The 19,318-nt window shown below is 39.4% G+C and overlaps 1 protein-coding gene across 2 annotated transcripts in view; it reads right to left on the bottom strand.

Moving 5' to 3' along the window:
• LOC149236232 (Cyclophilin-like peptidyl-prolyl cis-trans isomerase family protein) overlaps window positions 1-19,318 on the bottom strand; it is a 200,194-nt gene that overhangs the window by 41,576 nt on the left and 139,300 nt on the right. For both annotated transcript variants that reach the window (XM_089372338.1, XM_089372337.1), the window contains exons 3-4: window positions 19,199-19,286; window positions 18,899-18,991 (exon numbers count right to left, since the gene is read on the bottom strand). In XM_089372338.1, the coding sequence (XP_089228464.1) occupies window positions 18,899-18,991; window positions 19,199-19,286 (181 nt within the window). The remainder of the gene's footprint in view (window positions 1-18,898; window positions 18,992-19,198; window positions 19,287-19,318) is intronic.

Raw genomic sequence — 19,318 nt, 5'->3', positions numbered from 1 at the left:
ATGGATGAATAAGTGGAGTCGCCACCCAAACAGGAAACCAACCAAAATGTTCAAGTGCTAAAGGTGCAGATAGAGAAGATGAAAGGATTAGTGAGAGGAAAAAAGATAAGGAGATGAAAAGATGAAGAGATGGAGTGGTGTCAGAAAATGTGGCGTTGATGGGACAAAAAATGATAAGAGATTGAAAAAATGGATGAGATGAATGAAAATGAATGTCGTAAAGCCAAGGTCTGATAAATTGGTCCCCGACAACGGTGCCAAAAAATGTTGTCGCACAGAATGTCTAGGCACCGCGACAATGGCTCAGATCGGAGGTTGTCACCCGAATCCCCAATCTCTCCGTTTAAGTTGTCTCCCAACAGCAGGCTAAGGGGGGTAGACCCTACGGAAATGAAATGAAGGAGAACTAGTTGGGAACCAACCAGTTCAGAAGACACAGTCAAGCAACCAAGTACTTGTTTATATTTAGCAAGACTTATAGGATTCGATTAAACAATTGATACCAGTGCCTTATGGGTTCAAAATCTTGTTAGGAAATTTAGGACAAAGTAATTGATGAACAATTGTTGCTTGGATGAATAACTATCTTTAGATAAAATGCAGATCCTAAAACAAATGTGAGATGGAGGAATCTTAGTTAATTTTAGTTAAATGCCTATCTAACTTTTAACCCTTCAATCCTTTCTATATTGACCCTGATTTCATAGTAAGTGGCAGAGAGAAGATAAGGTGAAGCACACTAACGTGTGATTAACGATACCTCTCTTCCGGCGCTGGAGAGTTGTGGCTCTGACAACTGCAAGGTCACCGTTTTAAGCACTGTTAAAAGCAGGTTTCTCAAGCAAAAGATGGATAGGTACCGATCTTTCTATCGACCAAGCTTATGCTTGGAAGTAAATTTTAATTAATGCAAGGCTAACTTAATATGCAAATGCACGAGATGATTAGAAGATAGAGCGAGAAGAAGTTAGATTCAAGGGTTGAAAGTGCTTATGTTGCGATCTATATCTGAATTATATACCAAAGCCCTTAATCGCCAAAATGAATGTTCACTTCACTAGATTGAAAGATAAACTTCTCAGCAATATGCTTAAAATATCACAATACAATGCCCAATTAAAACACAACCTTATCACTTCAATTTATCTAGATTTCTTTCCAATGCAATTATAGCTCAAAGAAAACAAAAGCTTTTTCACAATTTAATATCAATGCCAATTATACATATGCTCAAAGATACTCAGTTCAAGAAACGAAAGATATGCAATTTACTACAATTCCATAAAAGAGTACTTGAAAATTACTTAAATAATTCTCAAAAATTTAATATGCAATAAATATTCAATAATTCAAGTAATTAAACCACACCTAGAATTACTTTAACGACGAGCAATCTCAATAGATATCAAGCATAAAAAAATTTCAAAACCCTTAGTATGCAAAAGACTTGAGCAATTAAGTTTCGAAAAATAATTACCATGTAGAACCATGAAATTCAAATGCTAGACACTTCAAACAATTCCGGATTTAAAATAATTTTCTTAAGTGCTCCAATCCAGAAAAATTTATTGTTTTCCTATAGCCAAACTTTAGAGATAATTTAAAATATTTAAATGTGCCTTGACAATAGAAGAAAATTAATTTTACAATCAAAAAATTTTGCTTTACAAAATCCCAAACTCTTATCACAAAAAAACCCCAAAAAATGAACTTCAAATTTAAATTTTTTATATTATTCGTTTAGAAAATTCTAATGTGACAAAGTTTATGAGTAAAATTTTAATGTGTGAAAATTAAAAAATGTTTGATTTTAATTTTTAATGGGCCAAAGGCCACATAAAAATTTTAATTCGATGATTTAGAACCTTAAAAATCAAAGCCACACTAAATAAAATAAAATAATATAAAAAAAATCAAAACTTTCAAAAAAATCATAGCCACATTAAAAATATTTAAAATCGAAAATGAAATAAAATGAAAAACGATTAAGTAAAAAAAAAAAGATTTCTTTTGGCTATGAACTAACCCTAAACGAAGAAAAAAATAAAAAAACAAAAACAAAAAAATGAAATGAAATCGGAAAGGGAAGTCGAGGGAAAGAAAATCGAAGGAGGGAGAAACGAAATAGAAGAAAAGACGCAGAGAAGGGAGGACATAGGGATGAGGGCAAGTCCATGCAATGGATGGGAAGAAAGGAAGGGACTGGATGTGGGATAGGGAGATCCAACAGCAGCAAGGAGGATAAGTAGACGAGGAGCGTTGCAGGCAGCAAAAGGAATGGATGACAAGGGACCGCGAGCAGGAATAGAGCTTGCAGGCAGCGAAGATAAGAGAAGGTGCAACAAAGCAGCGTAAGGAGGAACCCACAAGAAGCAACAAAGAAGAATGCAGCACGGAGAGATGAAGGAATGAAGGGTCGCGCGGGAGAAGGAGAAGACTCAGGCAACGAAGGGAGAACGCAAGAAAAACAAAGGGGAAACCCACGTGGAGCAGCAAGGAAGCGACGCAGTGAGGATGCAGGTTGAAGATGCAACCAGAGGAAAAACGCAAAGGTGAAGGAGGGGAGCAAATCGAATTTTCGCAAAGAGAGGAGAAAAAACGCAGTAGAAAAGAGAAGCGATTTTTGAAGGGCTTCGAGACAGCACATGGTAGCCCAAGAACCTCAAAATAAATCCCAGAAATTTAAATATTAAACCGATATATTCCTGCTTCAAATTTCCTCAAAAAAGCCTCAGATCTGATTTTGAAGCCCTCGGAAAAATGAATTTGAATAATTTGTCCTTGCAAAAATTGTATTGAGGCCAGATCTTGCCTTCCAAGGCCTAGATCTGGCTTCAAATCAACTTCTTCTTTTAGATCTACACCTACAAAACAAAAACAAAAACAAAAAATACCCAAATCCAAAATATACAAAAATGAATAAAAACCCCAAAAACCCAAGTTCGAAAAAACTTCAGATCTATATAAAATATTTATAGATCTATGCACAAAGGTTGCAAATCTATCAGATCTGAGGAGTATAAGTCCAACTCCGCTCCCAGATCTGATAATCTAAAGCTCTTACTAGCTAGATCTATCAATTTTTCCACTAAATATTTAAAAAATAAATTTTTCTTTTTAGAAAGGTACTAGCCCAATAATACCCTATAGAAAAAATTAATCATTAGATAAATCCCAAAGCTTATATGAGGTAGGCTCTTCAAAAAAATGTGTTGAGAGTTGGTTGGCCCAACCGAGGACTATCTCCAAACACTCAATGAAAACCTAAGAGATCTTCGGCAAACACTAGATCAACCATCAAACCAAATAAAGAAATAGAATAACAATAAAATTCTGAAGAAATAAAGATACTTGCTAATTCAATCAAAATTAAAAATGTTATCCTAGATCCAACAAACTAAATAAGATATATGTATTCAGATTATTCTAGGAGAGCTATTGATTGATAGTTTTCACATAATATTAAGCAGAAATTAAAACAATGTTACCATAAATTCATGAAGAGGAACACCACTGCAAGTTGAAACCCCAAAGACTTTTGCATTTATTCCAGAAAATATACAAGAGAGCTTGAGAGCTTAGTACACGATTCAAAGATCGGATGAAAAAATAGACTGACAGTGACCTCTAATTTATAGATAAATTCTCCAATGGCTAGTTCGCTTGATCCCTATCATAGTAATCTCTACCGTTAAAATAGATTTGATTATCTTTTGATATCGTCCGTCGAAATTATTTATTTTTGAGAAATTTCGAATTTTTCATTTAATTCCTTTTTAATTAACTCACAAATAATAATTTTGAGTTAATTACCTCAAAAATTTGACTTTGACTTAACTAAAAGGTCCAAAGGTCCAAGATTTCTTAAAATTTTCAATATTCCCCTAGCCCAGGACCTTTTAAAAAAAAAATTAAGATCCACGAATCTTGCCTTCAGAGAATTTAAATTTACCTAAGACATAAAATTAATTAAATTTATGGCTTAGGATTTTAATTTTACTTTTCCAGAAAATTAAATTAATTGACTTATGCGGGGATTAATAATTTTTCTGACCCTTTAATATTTAGCCATGGTGTCTAATTATGAGAGACCATGCACTAAATATTTTTTACATCAAGATTTTACATTTTAGTACATGAAAGGGGAAAACCCGTTCGTCATAGATCCCAAATATCTATCCAATTCTGCGACACTCAAAATATGATCTAGTAGACCCAGTAATTTGTAGTAAAATAACCTAGCCAATTAGCTAGGATTATTCCCAAATTACTTTTACAAAGACTCGATAAAAAACATTAGGACTCACTTAATATCTTGACGACAAAATCCACCCTAGTTTTGGGGTGAGGTTGGAGGGAAAAACTTTGCGAATCTTTTGTGTCTAGAGACATAGATGAATCAGTGAGATAAAAAATCTCCTAGGGTAGAAATCGTCACCAAAATACTATGTTTACCTAGGTTGTTACATACATGATGGTCTTACTCAGATCATTTACATTATAACCATGTAGAATGGGTTTACATCTTTAACAAAATTGTTTGTTGATGATGAAGTCCGATTGGCAAGGACAATCGAACATGATGGATCCCTTTTGGATAAAAAGGGGTGTACTGCTATGGGTTCATTGACTCAGAATGGTCAATAGGCTTCACTTCTTTCTTTCCTTTTTGTGTTGTCCTTCTTGAGTTTAGGACAATTTCTCTTGAAGTGCCCATATTCATTACATTCATAACACTGAATCTTAGACATGTCAATTTTCTTTTGAGGTTTCTTACCAAGCTCAAATCTTCCAAACTTTCCTTTCCTTGTCATAGTTGTGAATGCTTGTGTTTGCTCATTTGATCCAACGCCATTCTTTGCTTTTAATCTGGTTTCTTAAATCTTACATAATGCCCATAAATCACTGAATGGTGTAGCATCCTTCTTTCCATAGATGCTTGATACAAAGTTGCCCCATTCATGTGGTAGTGCATTGAGTACACAAGTGGTCATCTATCTGATATTGTTTCTCCTAGCTCTTGTAGTTGATCTCTAATTTGAAATACCTGCATGAAATATGAAGCTACCCTTTCTTCCCTTGATATTTTCATTTTGTATAATTTGGTTCCTAAAGATATTATTTCCCCAATTGTACTTACAGAGTACAACTCCACCAACTTGTCATAGATCTCTTTTGATGTCTTCAATTTTACTACAAAGGGAATGAGAGAATTCCTAATAGATTCAATGAGGATTCTTGAGCCCTTGTTTCTCCTTTCATATATTTTGATCATGCTTGAGATTGTCCTTGAGGAGGCTTTGTCATGGAGCCCTTGACATAATCAAAAACTTCATTTTCTGTGAGAATCAAATCTATTCTTTTCTTCCATGAAAGATAGTTTGATGTCCCAACAAGTTTAATGTTCTCCTTGTAGAAAGTAGTCATTTGATTTGTAGGTTGAGACATGAATATAAAGTACTTACTTGATAAATGAAGATGCCTCCTTGAAGATAATGTCTTCCACTAGAGTGTGAACTTTCGAATGAGAGAGGGATGTTCTACCTTCTTCAAAATGGTAATGCTTCTTCTTCAAGATAAGGAGAGATGTTCTTCTTCCTTCAAAGATGCTTGAGATGTGTTATTTTCTTTAATATGAGGGAGATCACTTTGATTCCTTTGAATATGATGAAGAATGTGGAGGTTTCCCACAATACTTCAAATGTGTAGAGTCCTCCTTTCTTTGAGATGGGGGTGAGGTCCTTGAAGTCTTCATTTTCTTCTTCCAAGAGTTCTTCCTTCAAGATTATAAGGTCTTTGTGATGTGATGACTAGATGTCCTTGATGTTCTTCCTCTTATATTTGACCCTTATGATCTTCAAGTGCCTTTCGTTGTCACCTTAGCTTTGAAACCATGTGGAGAAATCTAGGGCAGCTAGATTAAGGGTGATTTCTCTTAACTTTGACCACTGCTTGTGATGTTCTTTAATTCAACTTGTAGTATAATTCAACTTGTAGTATTTATAATTATCTTCTTCTTATCTTGATTATTATGGTGTTCTTATCATCAAACAACTACCAAAACATGAAGATCAATAGAACAAATGGACACAAGATCAATAGAACAAATGGACACAAGATGTAGGCTGCTAGCCAGGGCCAAAAATGTCTCCTAGAGAGGAAAACCCACAAGAAATTCTTCTCTTCTTATAGTGTTAATTTGGAAGCTCAATGACAAATACCAACCATGGAATGAGATTCCTCTTTTTGAGAGGACCAATTTTGACTATTGAAGCGCTCAATTTGGATAAGGGAAAGTGTATTTTTGAATTATAAGCCCACATTTGCATATTTGATCAGGTTGCCCCTAAAGCAAATTGACACCCTTAGAAGGCTATAAATACAAGGGACCTCTACCTCATTTGGATATCATCATGTGTTGAAAAATGTGTAACTAGGTTTGGTCTTCATAAATATGAAATGTACTTTGATTCCTGTATATTGTAAAATGAAAGAAAAATTATTATTATTATTATTATTATTATTGAGCATGGGTTTCATGCTCAAGGTCTTTTATTTTAAAAGTCAAGCACCCATTGAGTTCTTCTGGGGTTTGTCCTAGGTCAAGAAGTCAAAAGAGTCATTGTCATAAGTTGAGAGAGAGACTGTCTTATTTATACAAGCCTAATGGGTTTCAATTCTTAAAGAAGAAGCCCCTAACATAACAAATGATGTGAGATACCCTTGGTTACAAACTTACAAGCCAACCAAGATAGTTTAAACATTAATCGTTGTTTAATTTGTCCTTTAGCCCATACAATTAATGTGGAGTGCTTTCCAATGCTAGTGTTGAGGCCTCATGTGCTAAGAATGAGGGTGATGCCTCAAAAATAATGCCCTCCAAATGTTGTAAAACATCTCCAAACCCCAATTTGGGCTATGTGGGCTCCAAATGGGTCTCATGGGTCTCCAAATGGCTCAAAGTCAAATCAATGCTCCATCAATGAGGGCTAGAAGATGACACATGCCCTCCCATGTCTCCCCAAGCAAGACGTAACCTCTTCTAGGCCCTGGATTAGCTACCAAGTGTCGAGTGCAATGTGTAGTCGGTTGGGCAACGTGATCTAAGTGCATCATCATCTCTGAATAACTGGGGCACAAACAAGTAATGTGGTGGTGCTGAAGAAGCCCATGGTGTGGCAATCAATGCTCTGCATGGCTGGAGGCCCATGGCTCTCAACGCCCACCCTACAAGTGCCATTATGACCCACCCTCTGGAGGGCTTGGATCCTAAATATGGAGGCCAAATCCAAGATGAAAACCCACCTGCAATCTTGTATAAGATCCAAAGCATCACCTCACCTTCCAATACAATAACTCATTAGCGCAATTGAGAAAATAAGCTTGCAAATCAAAGGAAAAAGTGGGCATTTCATAGTGGCATGCTCTTCCAAATAGCCTTTAAGCATGTACTGGTGTTGTCTTCTGAAGCAACAAAACTTATAATTGTTTGTACTTTAAATGTAAATTACACCAAGGTATTGTAAATAATATTTTTATTAATAAGATGAATGTACAAGGATGTTGAATGAGGGCCCGCTTATATACCTAGGCAGGTGCCCTTTCATGAATGGTCATGTCCATTAAGACATGCCTCTTCATGAACTAATCATTAATTAACTATTATTATTTATTCATTTATAATTATTTTAATTTTTATATAAATTATATTTGTAACATTGCCCCTCTCTTCAAAAAGCTTTGTCCTCTAAGCTTAATCGCTAACAATTTCTTCCTTGTCTCCATCATTTCAGCATGTGTAAGGAATGCATTTTTCACAGCCTTTTGAAGTCCTCAGTCGGAGAAATCGACGTCGTTGAGCAGGTTTTCTTTAATAAATGTCGTGGTGTCGTTCTCGCCATGACCGTCAAAGACTCCATAGAACACCATCGGTTGCCGTGACTTGAACTCACAACAGCCCAAATTGTTTCCCGCCACATTGTCAATGCATATGTGCTCGTCTTCCATGCTTGGCTTTGAACCAATGTCGGCCCAGCTTCCAAACTGCAAAACAGGAACAAAATTTTGAGCGCCTGATGGCATAGAGATAGCTTCAGCGTCAATATAATCGTTTAATTCCTTACATCTAGATTCAATTTTTTGTGCCTGTGGAGGTGACCCGCTTCTGTATATCGAGTTAGAGCTGGTCGTGGGGATTCTGTGTTTGATTTCTTCGCGAGCTCTCTTCGTATTCCTGAAGGTTGTTCTGATGGAATCCTCCATTTTGGATTTGAGTTCAATTCGAGAAAAACATAAGGAACGTTCTCTTATTATGAATCTATATAAAACGGTAAATATCAAATAGGTCAGCAATGGTTCTTTCATTGTGTTGTCTAGAAATCGCGATGGAGTTTTTTCCATTGTTGCCTTAAAATGTTTAATTATTAGCAATTTTGGATGAAGTTTTCTTAATTTCTTTAAATGTGAATGATCGTTGACGAAGTTGGGATTCATGGCGCTTGCAACAGAATCATAATAATAATTCATCATCTTATTGATGTTATAATTAACTCTGTTAGCAGGACTAGGAACAAAACTATTGTTGACATCATAATTGTTGAGGGCATCTTAATTATGATGATTATTAGAATTAAAAAAACCATAATGATTCTCACAAGGAAAGGAATTCCCCTCGATATCAAGCATGGCATTTGAGGAAAATGATGCATCATTAGTTTTCTCATTGTTTACGCTATGGGTACCAATGGCATGTAAGGTATCAATAACGAAATTAGGTTCATCAAACGTTGGCGCGTCCTTGCTCCCATGCTTAGTAGGGCTTTCTAGAAATTCCAATAAGTTAAACGATACAGTTCCATCACCTCTACTGAATTCTTTTTTGCATTCTCTATAAATTGATTGGTTGTTGTCTATTTGATTAGTCTCATCTATATCACCATGAGGACTTCCTAATTCAACATATTCAACATCAATTTCTTGATTAGAGCATTCTTTATCGTTAGTCTCTTTCATGTCAATGTTCTTCTCTGATAGACATGCTGCATATGCTTCAAGATGTTTTGTTGATTCTACAAATGATCTTTTTATTTGTTGTAATGATTCTCACATTTCACTTAACTGCCCAATGATTTCGGGACATAAACTTGATGGCATATTGTGTGGCGAGTAATGTCCAAAGACCCGCATGGCTCTGATACCACTAAAGCAACAAAACTTATAATTGTTTGTACTTTAAATGTAAAATACACGAAGGTATTATAAATATATTTTTATTAATAAGATGAATGTACAATGATGTTGAATGTTACAATGAGGGCCCGCTTATATACCTAAGCAGGTGCCCTTTCATGAATGGTCATGTCCATTAAGACATGCCTCTTCATCAACTAATCATTAATTAACTATTATTATTTATTCATTTATATTTATTTTATTTTTATATAAATTATATTCATAACACCTTCCTTGACAAGAGAGGTTAATGGAGGGCCCTATTAGGTGGTTTCAACCTTTAAGGGAACAACATGTCCATGGTACATCCATCAAATGGTAGGTGTCATGTGGAATAGTGATGGAACAGAGTGGGGTCAAGATGGGAGGCTCCAAGCCACATGCCATGGTACAAGGGTAGCTATGATGAGGGAGGCCCACATCTTGGGTATATGAATGTAGGAGGGAGCAATCGTGGTACATGATTTACCTCAGCCTTTGTTTTCCCACCCTTCTTCATTTTTATTTTGCCTTTTATTGATTTTTCTTCACTTAACTGCTTGGGGCTCAGAGGGATGAGAGCATGATGTGTAAGATGTAGCAGTGATTACCCCCTTAAGGTGGGGCATTTCATCCCCCACCAGCAGTTGGGACAATCATGGATTTCTTAATGATGAGAGGAGCACTCATATGGGCCCTAGGAACCAAGGTTATGGCCGTAATGATAAGGGGTAGAGCTCATGTTTGGCTTTTTCCCACGTGCTAAATTCTTATGTCCCAACCGTCTTTTGCATTTTGTGGTACATTCCTGCTGTATGTGGCCATATTATGCTTTTATCTTTCTTTTTAGCTGCATCAACCTTTGGGGCATCGTTCCAAGCTCGACCCAAGGTGTGGACAAGGGGAGGGGGAGGCTAACACCTTGTGGACCCAGATGGGGAAAATGTGAAAAGGGCTTGAAATGAGCGAAGGGGAGTGAAAATAGATGGTATCGAGAAGGGGGACTACGCAAACAAAATCAGGGTTTCCCGTGTAGTGCCATTCCTAAAGCTAGTAGCCAATAAAGGAGATCCCACAGGACTTGGATACAAGATTAAACCCCAAGTTGAGGTAATGGAACAAGAGTACAGTCAAAGTCCTTTCTATCTGTCGAATCCCCCCACTAATCCACGCCCAAATGTGCCCAAAAAAAGCAAGCATAAACACCCAATTACATAATGAAAAATCATGCCTTAGGGGTTGGATGGCCCACCTTCAAACATACGATCATAATAGATGAGCGAGGGCACAAAATGGTTGGCTTAGGTGGTGGAGGATAGTAGCACATTAAGCTATCAGGTGGCTGCAAGGAGTTGTTGGCTACCGGCTGAAGACAAATCTAGCAGAAAATTTCTCCTATAGGGGTCACCCACTGGTGGTGGGTAACAGGTACATCTAGTCTTGTGTCTTGACTAGAAGGACCTTGATTTGCCTCAATAGGAGCTTGCATTTGACATGTAGAGTGTGCAAGTGAGTTGCACGCATGTTGATGTGTTGCGTGTGACATGCATGAGATGTGCATGTAAAGCAAGCTAAATTTATCACTTGTACTTGAGTTAAAGTAGAGAAAGCTAAAGATAGGATAGTTAACTAAATTAATGTCACTTATCTTTAGTTAACTTGACGAGCTAATTTTGGCTATCAATCTTAACTTAGGAAAGTTATAAATTAAGCCTACGTGTTGAGGCAAAGACACAATAGCAGCACTAGCCTCAGGAGGAGGAGGAGTGTGATACTCCATAATGTCAGGTCTGAGGAAGGTGAAGGAGCAGCAAGGGAGACAGATCCAGATCAACCAAGGATGATCGAATGAAAAATCTAGGGCTTTATCAGTTGGATAACTCTAGGTTTATTGTTGTATAATAATTCCTCAGTGGGGCCATTATCCCAAGACGAGATCCCAAGTAGGTTCTGAGTTTTATAAATGATGAACTGAATTGGTGGGCAAAAATTTGTTTTGGTCATGTAATTCAGATCGTAATTTGCTTCCAATGAATTTTTATGTATTAGGAACTTAGTCGTGTATTTGTTCAGTAATTAATTGTTAGGAATTAAATACCGGGTGTTGGGTTTGGATAAATTTCTAACATCTGCAAACAACAAAAACAAAAGGAATGTGACGATCATGATCATCACGATCCTCTTTCACCCAAGTCTATCTCTAATCCTACTATGTAATTTATGACATTACATTACATTGCAACAAAGATATGTAAAAATTTCTCATTTCCCACCCCGGTTTTCAGTTTCACCTTATTTCTCCCATATAGTTAAATGCCCTTTCCCATATCCATACATTCAACAAGCTGGAAAAATAAATTTTGCTGAAAACACAAATTCTGGAAATTTTACAGAACGCTGGAAAATGCAGAAATAAATATCAGCACATACAAACAGCCATTCAACACATTTAAACACAGTGATTTTTGGTCAAGGTGACCCTGGAAAAACCCCCTACAACTCTTGGGGAAAACCAGTTCGAAAGCTTCTTTTATTTCTGGAAAATGCTTTTTACAGTAAGAAAAATATTCAGCAAAAATCAGCAAGCAAACTTTTACAACTTATCTCAGCCTTGCTGAAACTCCGCCTTGCTGAAACTCCGCTGTACAGACTTGCTGAAACTCCGTTGTACAGACTTGTTAAAACTCAGCCTTGCTGAAACTCCGTTGTACAGACTTGCTGAAACTCAGCCTTGCTAAAACTCCACCCTGCTGAAACTCCGCTGTACAGACTTGCTGAAACTCAGCCCTGCTGAAACTCCGCCCTGCTGAAACTCCTCCCTGCTGAAACTCCGTTGTACAGACTTGCTGAACCTCAGCCCTGCTAAAACTCCGCCCTACCGAAACTCGACTGTACAGACTTGCTAAAAAGCCTTGCTGAAACTCCGCTGTACAGACTTGCAGCCTCCTTCTCCTCACTGTCCAGAAATCTCCCTGGCTCTCTTGCTCTCCTTCTCTCAATCTGCTCATGAAAGAATTAATGACCTTTTCCTCTTTTTCCTCCTTTAATCTAACCCTAAGTGACTTTTGGGTGATCCCTAAATCCAATGGCTGAAATAGATTGAGATCTAGGGCTGAGATTAAATGTTCATTTAAATCTCACTTTCTATTTTTTAATTCACCCCACTTTAATAAAAACCCACTTAGTCATTTATTTCCAAAGTCACTTTTCCTTTCTAATTTTACATTGACTTTAATAAAGTCACTTTAAAATTAGACTTTAGTAACTTTATCACTTAAAGTCACTTTTAAATTAGATTTGACTTTATAAAAATTATAAAGTCACTTTAGGAGAAAAATTAAATTCTTTTGGACACTTTTCCCTAGGCCAAAGATCAAAGCCTTAGGGAACCACCTGTCCTTCGGTACCAAATTTCAACACTCCCTCTTACCGAGGAAGGTGTTCCTCACCACACCCATCTTGTCTCTGAAGTAGTCATGCTTGCCCCGTGGTAAGGCTTTGGTAAGAATATCTGCAACCTGCTCATCAGTGGGAATATACTCAAGCTTCACAACTCCCTTCTGAACACAGTCTCTGATGAAATGATATTTGATCCCGATATGCTTTGACCTGTCATGAAATACTGGATTCTCCGTGAGTTTAATGCAACTCTGATTATCACAGTAAATCACTGAAGGTCTCAACGGCTGACCAAATAAGCCAAACAACATCTTGCGAAGCCAGATGGCCTCACAACTAGCTAGACTGGCTGCCATATACTCTGCTTCCGCTGAACTCAATGCTACTGACTGTTGCTTCCGGCTGAACCATGACACTACTGTTGAACCCAACCCAAAACAGCACCCTGAAGTGCTCTTCCTATCAGAAGCACAACCTGCCCAATCAGAATCAGTATAACCTGCCAATCTCACTCCATCCCCCTGCCTGTAGTCCAGACCATAATCCACTGTCCCCTGCAAGTACCGCAAAATGTGTTTTGCAGCCACCCAGTGAACCTTCCTAGGCTCACACATAAACTGACTCATCGTGTTGACTGCAAAACAAATATCTGGTCTAGTATTGACCAAATACATCAAGGAACCAATCAGCTGCCTGTACAATGTGGGATCCACCAACTCGGAATCCGAAGCATGAAGCTTCTTCCAGTTGGTAATCATCGGTGTCGACATGGGTTTACAATCCTCCATGTGGAATCTGCCAAGGATGTCCACAATATACTTCCCTTGCCCCAGGAAGAAATACCCCTCCTCCTGCCACACCTCCAAACCCAAAAAGTAATGCATCAAGCCGATGTCCTTCATCTCAAACTCCGCCGCAAGATCTCTCTTGCAGTGCTCTATGAGTCTCTCTGCACCTGTAATGACCAAGTCATCCACATACAGCACCAGAATGAGAGACTCCTTACCTATCACAATAAAGTAAAGGTTCGGATCTGCCTCACTCTTTGTGAAACCCATCCCCTGCAAGTACGTATCTATCCTGGAGTACCAAGCTCTGGGAGCTTGCTTCAGGCCATAAAGGGCCTTCTTCAGTCTGCACACATGGGACTCCTTCCCATGCACCTCAAAGCCCTGTGGTTTCTCAATGTACACCTCCTCCTGTATGAAGCCATTGAGAAATGTAGTCTTCACATCTATCTGGTGGATCTTCCAACCCATCTCTGCTGCTATCGATATAATGGAGCGAATCGAAGTATATCGAGCCACGGGAGTGAAGGTCTCCTCATAATCAACTCCCTCTACCTGGGAGAACCCTCTAGCCACAAACCTCGCTTTGAATTTCTCAATGCTGCCATCTACAGCATGCTTTACCTTGTAAATCCATCTGGAAGTAACCACGGATTTGCCCTCAGGCCTCGGCACCACCTCCCAAACATCATTCTTCATGATAGAAGAATACTCCTCCTGCATGGCCTCTCTCCAGACCTGCTGGCTAGCTGCCTCCTCATAGCTAGAAGGCTCAGAGTCAAGGATGTTGGTAACCATTGCCATATAGCTACAAAACCTCTCAGGTGGTCTACTCTCTCTGACCGGCCTCTTCGGCTCAGCAACAGATGTGGCATCTCTCAAGGTGTCCTGAAGCCACTTGGGCTTCCTCTTCCCTCAGCATACTTCTCCCACTGGAGAATGAAACTCCTCATCATCATCATCAGGAGCCTGAACTCCTGACCGTCTGTCTGCTGTCCTCCTGCCTGCACCTGAAACTGTAGAAGCTGAGGTACCGTGTGAACTGTCCATCAATGAACTCCCTAGTGAACTGCTCTGTGAACTACTCTGCATGCTGCCTGGAGCACCACCCCTCTGGCTCGGCGAGCCACTGCTCACTGACAGACCTGACATCCTCATAGATGTACCTCCGGATCCTCCTGATCCCTGCCCACTGGATCCCTGCGACTGACTCAACTGCTGCTGAGGGTCTGGCTGATCCAGATGCTCTAACTCCCGTGACCTCCTAAAGGCCCTGTCCTCCTCGAACTTCACATCTCGCCTGACAACAACTTTCCTCTGTGCAGGAATGTAAATCCGAAAGGCCTTTGAGGTCTCACTGTAGCCCACAAAGATACCCTTCTCTGCGGTGGGCTCTAGTTTGGTCCTCTTCTCCTTGGGTATGTAGGAGTATGTAATGCACCCAAAGATACGAAGATGACCAATATCAGGCTTCTTCCCAGAAAAAGCCTCCTCCGAAGTCATGTGCCCCAAGGCACGATGCAGACTCCTGTTCTGCAAATAAACAGCTATGTTGCAGGTCTCTGCCCACAAGAACAATGGCAACCCCTGATCATGTAACATGGCTTTGGCAGCCCCTACGATGGATCTGTTCTTCCTCTCCGCAACCCCATTCTGCTGGGGGTTGTAAGGAACAATGAACTCCCTCCTAATGCCTGCCTCCGCACAATAGTCAACAAACTCTCCAAGGGTGTACTCTCCCCCATTGTCCGACCTCAGGGACTTGATCTTCCGACCTGTCTGTGTCTCCACAAGAGCTCTGAACTCCTAAAACCGCTTGAAGACCTTACTCTTGGTCTTCAAGAAATAAATCCAGGTCCTCCTGGAGTGATCATCAATGAATAAAACATAGTACTCATATCCACTCAAGGAAACATGAGACATCCGACCGTTCACATCAGAATGAATCAAATCAAGTATCCCAGTCGCTCTGTTGTCACTGCTGGGAAAAGGGGATTTGGCAAACTTGCCCATCGCACATCCTCTGCAAGTATCAAAGTGATCAGTGCTGAAATCTGGCACCCCTGTAATGATCTCCCGCAAGGTCCTCAAGGCTCCATGATACATATGTCCCATCCTGCGGTGCCAAATCTCACATAGCTCAGAACTGCTAGCTCTACTGTCGGTACTACTGCTCAATGCCACAAGGGACTGGAATGCAAACTTGTACACCTTTGCATGGCGTACACCTATCACTCTAGCTGAATCAGCTGGAGTGCCCCTGGGATACATCAACACCTGTCCTCCCCTGAACAGTACCTCATATTCTCTGTCCTCCAAAGCTGAGACGGATATGAGGTTCTTCCTCATCCCTGGCACATAAGGAACACCTGACACCTTCAAGGGAGGTTTGGACTCCCTCTAAAAAGTCAGTGTCCCCACACCGACCGCTCTAAAACTCTGTCATCACCGAGTACTACCTCTATATCAATGCCACTCTCTGAAAGCTCTGAGAAGTACTCACGGACTCCTGTCATGTGACGTGAAGCCCCACTGTCCACATACCAGATACCCGAAGATGCTCCGCTAATCGAGGGAAAAGCATGCTCCCTCTGAACCTGTGTGGCAGGTGATCCTGCACTAGAGGACTCATACGCAGTGAACCCAAACTCCCGGTCAAAACGAACTGCAAAGTCCTCAACCTCTGTTGAAGCTGCCACGCTCTGGTTCTTCCCCTTCTTCTTCTTCTCCGAACACACAACTGCATAGTGTCCCATCTTTTGACAATTCCAACACTTCACCTTGGAATAGTCCTTCTGTGTGTTACCCTGTTTACCTTTACCTTTGCCTTTGCCCCCACCATTGCTTGTGGAAGCCTGCTTCTTCCCTTTGCCTTTCTTGCCTCCTGCCACCAGTGCTACATCATCATCCTGCTCAACTGGCTTGGCTGCCCCAAGCTGACATTTCCTGATCTCTGTTTGAATGCAATCAATCCCAAAACTTCTCCCATGTGGGAAGGGTCTCACGTGCACAAACCCCATCAGCAAAGTTCATCCATGAACGGGGGAGGCCATTCACTGCAATCCGCACCAACTCGGTGGGTGAAATGTCCTCTCCAACTGCTGCCAACTCATCTCTCACATTAGTAATCTTTGTGAGATATCCAGCTGCACTATCATTACCCATCTTAATGGTCTTCAACTTCTCCTTCAGGACCATTTTCCGGTTCTCATTGGTACTCTGGTAGAGATTGGACAATGTTGTCCACATCTCATGGGCATTTCTCTTTCCTCTCACATAAGGAATGCAATGGTCTTTGACTCCGTCTAGAATCAATCTCTTACCCTTGTTGTTCTTTTTATTATACTCAGCCAACTGAGTGGCATCAGTAGGCACAACAACAGGGTTCTGTGTGGTATGCACCATGATATCCTAAACTTCTGCCTCCTCAAAGATACTCTGCATTCTCTCCTTCCAAACGCTATAATTTGTATGCCCATCCAACCTATCCTCCACTCTCAATCCCAATGACATCCTGCTGTCCTAAAACTGAAAAATAGCACTGCTGTAGTAAAGATAAAACTGTTGTTTGTGAAAAATCAGCTTGCTGGAATTTTCTGAGTGAAAAATCAGCACGCTGTAATTTTCCTCCTTGCTGTCCCAAACTGCACTTCAGCACTCAAGCTCTGATACCATGTAAAAATTTCTCATTTCCCACCCTGGTTTTCAGTTTCACCTTATTTCTCCCATATAGTTAAATGCCCTTTCCCATATCCATACATTCAACAAGCTGGAAAAATAAATTTTGCTGAAAACACAAATTCTGGAAATTTTACAGAATGCTGAAAAATGCAGAAATAAATATCAGCACATACAAACAGTCATTCAACACATTTAAACACAATGATTTTTGGTCAAGGTGACCCTGGAAAAACCCCCTACAACTCTTGGGGAAAACCAGTTCGAAAGCTTCTTTTATTTCTGGAAAATGCTTTTTACAGTAAGAGAAATATTCAGCAAAAATCAACAAGCAAACTTTTACAACTTATCTCAGCCTTGCTGAAACTCAGCCTTGCTGAAACTCCGCCTTGCTGAAACTCCGCTGTACAGACTTGCTGAAACTCCGCCCTGCTGAAACTCCGCTGTACAAACTTGCTAAAACTCAGCCTTGCTGAAACTCCGCCTTGCTGAAACTCCGCTTTGCTGAAACTCCGCTGTACAGACTTGCTGAAACTCAGCCTTGCTGAAACTCCACCCTGCTGAAACTCCGCTGTACAGACTTGCTGAAACTCAGCCCTGCTGAAACTCCGCCCTGCTGAAACTCCACTATACAGACTTGCTGAAACTCAGCCCTGCTGAAACTCCGCCCTGCTGAAACTCCGTTGTACAGACTTGCTAAAAAACCTTGCTGAAACTCCGCTGTACAGACTTGCAGCCTCCTTCTCCTCACTGTCCAGAAATCTCCCTGGCTCTCTTGCTCTCCTTCTCTCAATCTGCTCATGAAAGAATTAATGACATTTTCTTCTTTTTCCTCCTTTAATCTAACCCTAAGTGACTTTTGGGTGATTCCTAATTCCAATGGCTGAAATAGATTGAGATCTAGGGCTGAGATTAAATGCTCATTTAAATCTCACTTTCTATTTTTTAATTCACCCCACTTTAATAAAGACCCACTTAGTCATTTATTTCCAAAGTCACTTTTCCTTTCTAATTTTACATTGACTTTAATAAAGTCACTTTAAAATTAGACTTTAGTAACTTTATCACTTAAAGTCACTTTTAAATTAGATTTGACTTTATAAAAATTATAAAGTCACTTTAGGAAAAAAATTAAATTCTTTTGGACACTTTTCCCTAGGCCAAATATCAAAGCCTTAGGGAACCACCTGTCCTTCGATACCAAATTTCAACAAGATACATCACAAGGCTATTTGATGAACATTGCCAACTATGAGTCACTCTTATAGATCACACCACTCCCCATATGTAATTTATAGTACCACAATAAACACTTAACATTAACATTAATGGTTACATATTTGTCAACCCAAACATCATCTAACACTAGCCTAATATGGTCAAATAATACAAATGTTTACATGCTAATTTTTATTGTTGGAGCTCATATTTGCTTCTCCAACCAACATAAGGAAACTTCTAATGCAAGGTGAGGAACTACCTTCAACTTAGAATCCATGTCTACGAGGCATCTATTCCAAGAAATCACCCAAGACTTGCACTAAAACTCGTGTGCTTATTCGAGGGCAATGCCCACCAAATCTTATTCCTAGGTCTTATTGTGATAAGGAACTTGTTCTTACCGCTATACCACAGCTTGACAATTAGGTTTGAAGTATCAAAAGCAAAACCTACAACAATACCTTTTTAATCCTTCAGATGGATATCATTATTAGGTCTAACAATCACCTTTGTGCTGCATATCAATATTTTATCAATCCAAGAAGATCTTTTATTCCAAAGCATTTAACCCATACAATCCTGGAAATGCAAATATGACTTACCATAGAGAGGAGGCCAGGACCTGTATGTTTAGCAATGAAGTTTTCATCTTCAAACTTGCTACCATAGATAGAGATGCATCCGCTACCATCTCCCTAGAAAACCAAAAAGCGCCCATGAAACAATATTATTATAGAATCAGAACAAACAATATAACCACATCAAACCATCTTGTAAAGTAACTATCATGATTCGTCTTCCTTGTCTATTTAAGAAACATGCAAGATTTTTTTCATTACTAAGGATTTTATAGATACGTCATCCCAATTAAGTATAATGCAAGTGACATAGAAGAATGTAACCTTCACAAAATCACCAGCTTGAATCATGAAGTCCTTAATAACCCTGTGAAAATGGCAACCTTTATAGCCAATAGGAATGCCCGCTTTCCTACATTATCATTCCAAACATAAGATGTTAAC

The sequence above is a fragment of the Pinus tabuliformis genome, chromosome 8 (genome assembly GCF_031772625.1).
Source record: "Pinus tabuliformis cultivar Carrire ecotype Pingquan chromosome 8, CPIR1, whole genome shotgun sequence".
NCBI classification, from domain to species: domain Eukaryota; kingdom Viridiplantae; phylum Streptophyta; class Pinopsida; order Pinales; family Pinaceae; genus Pinus; species Pinus tabuliformis.
The sequence above is the reverse complement of the archived record's forward strand: the minus strand, read 5'-3'. Positions and strand labels throughout refer to the sequence as shown.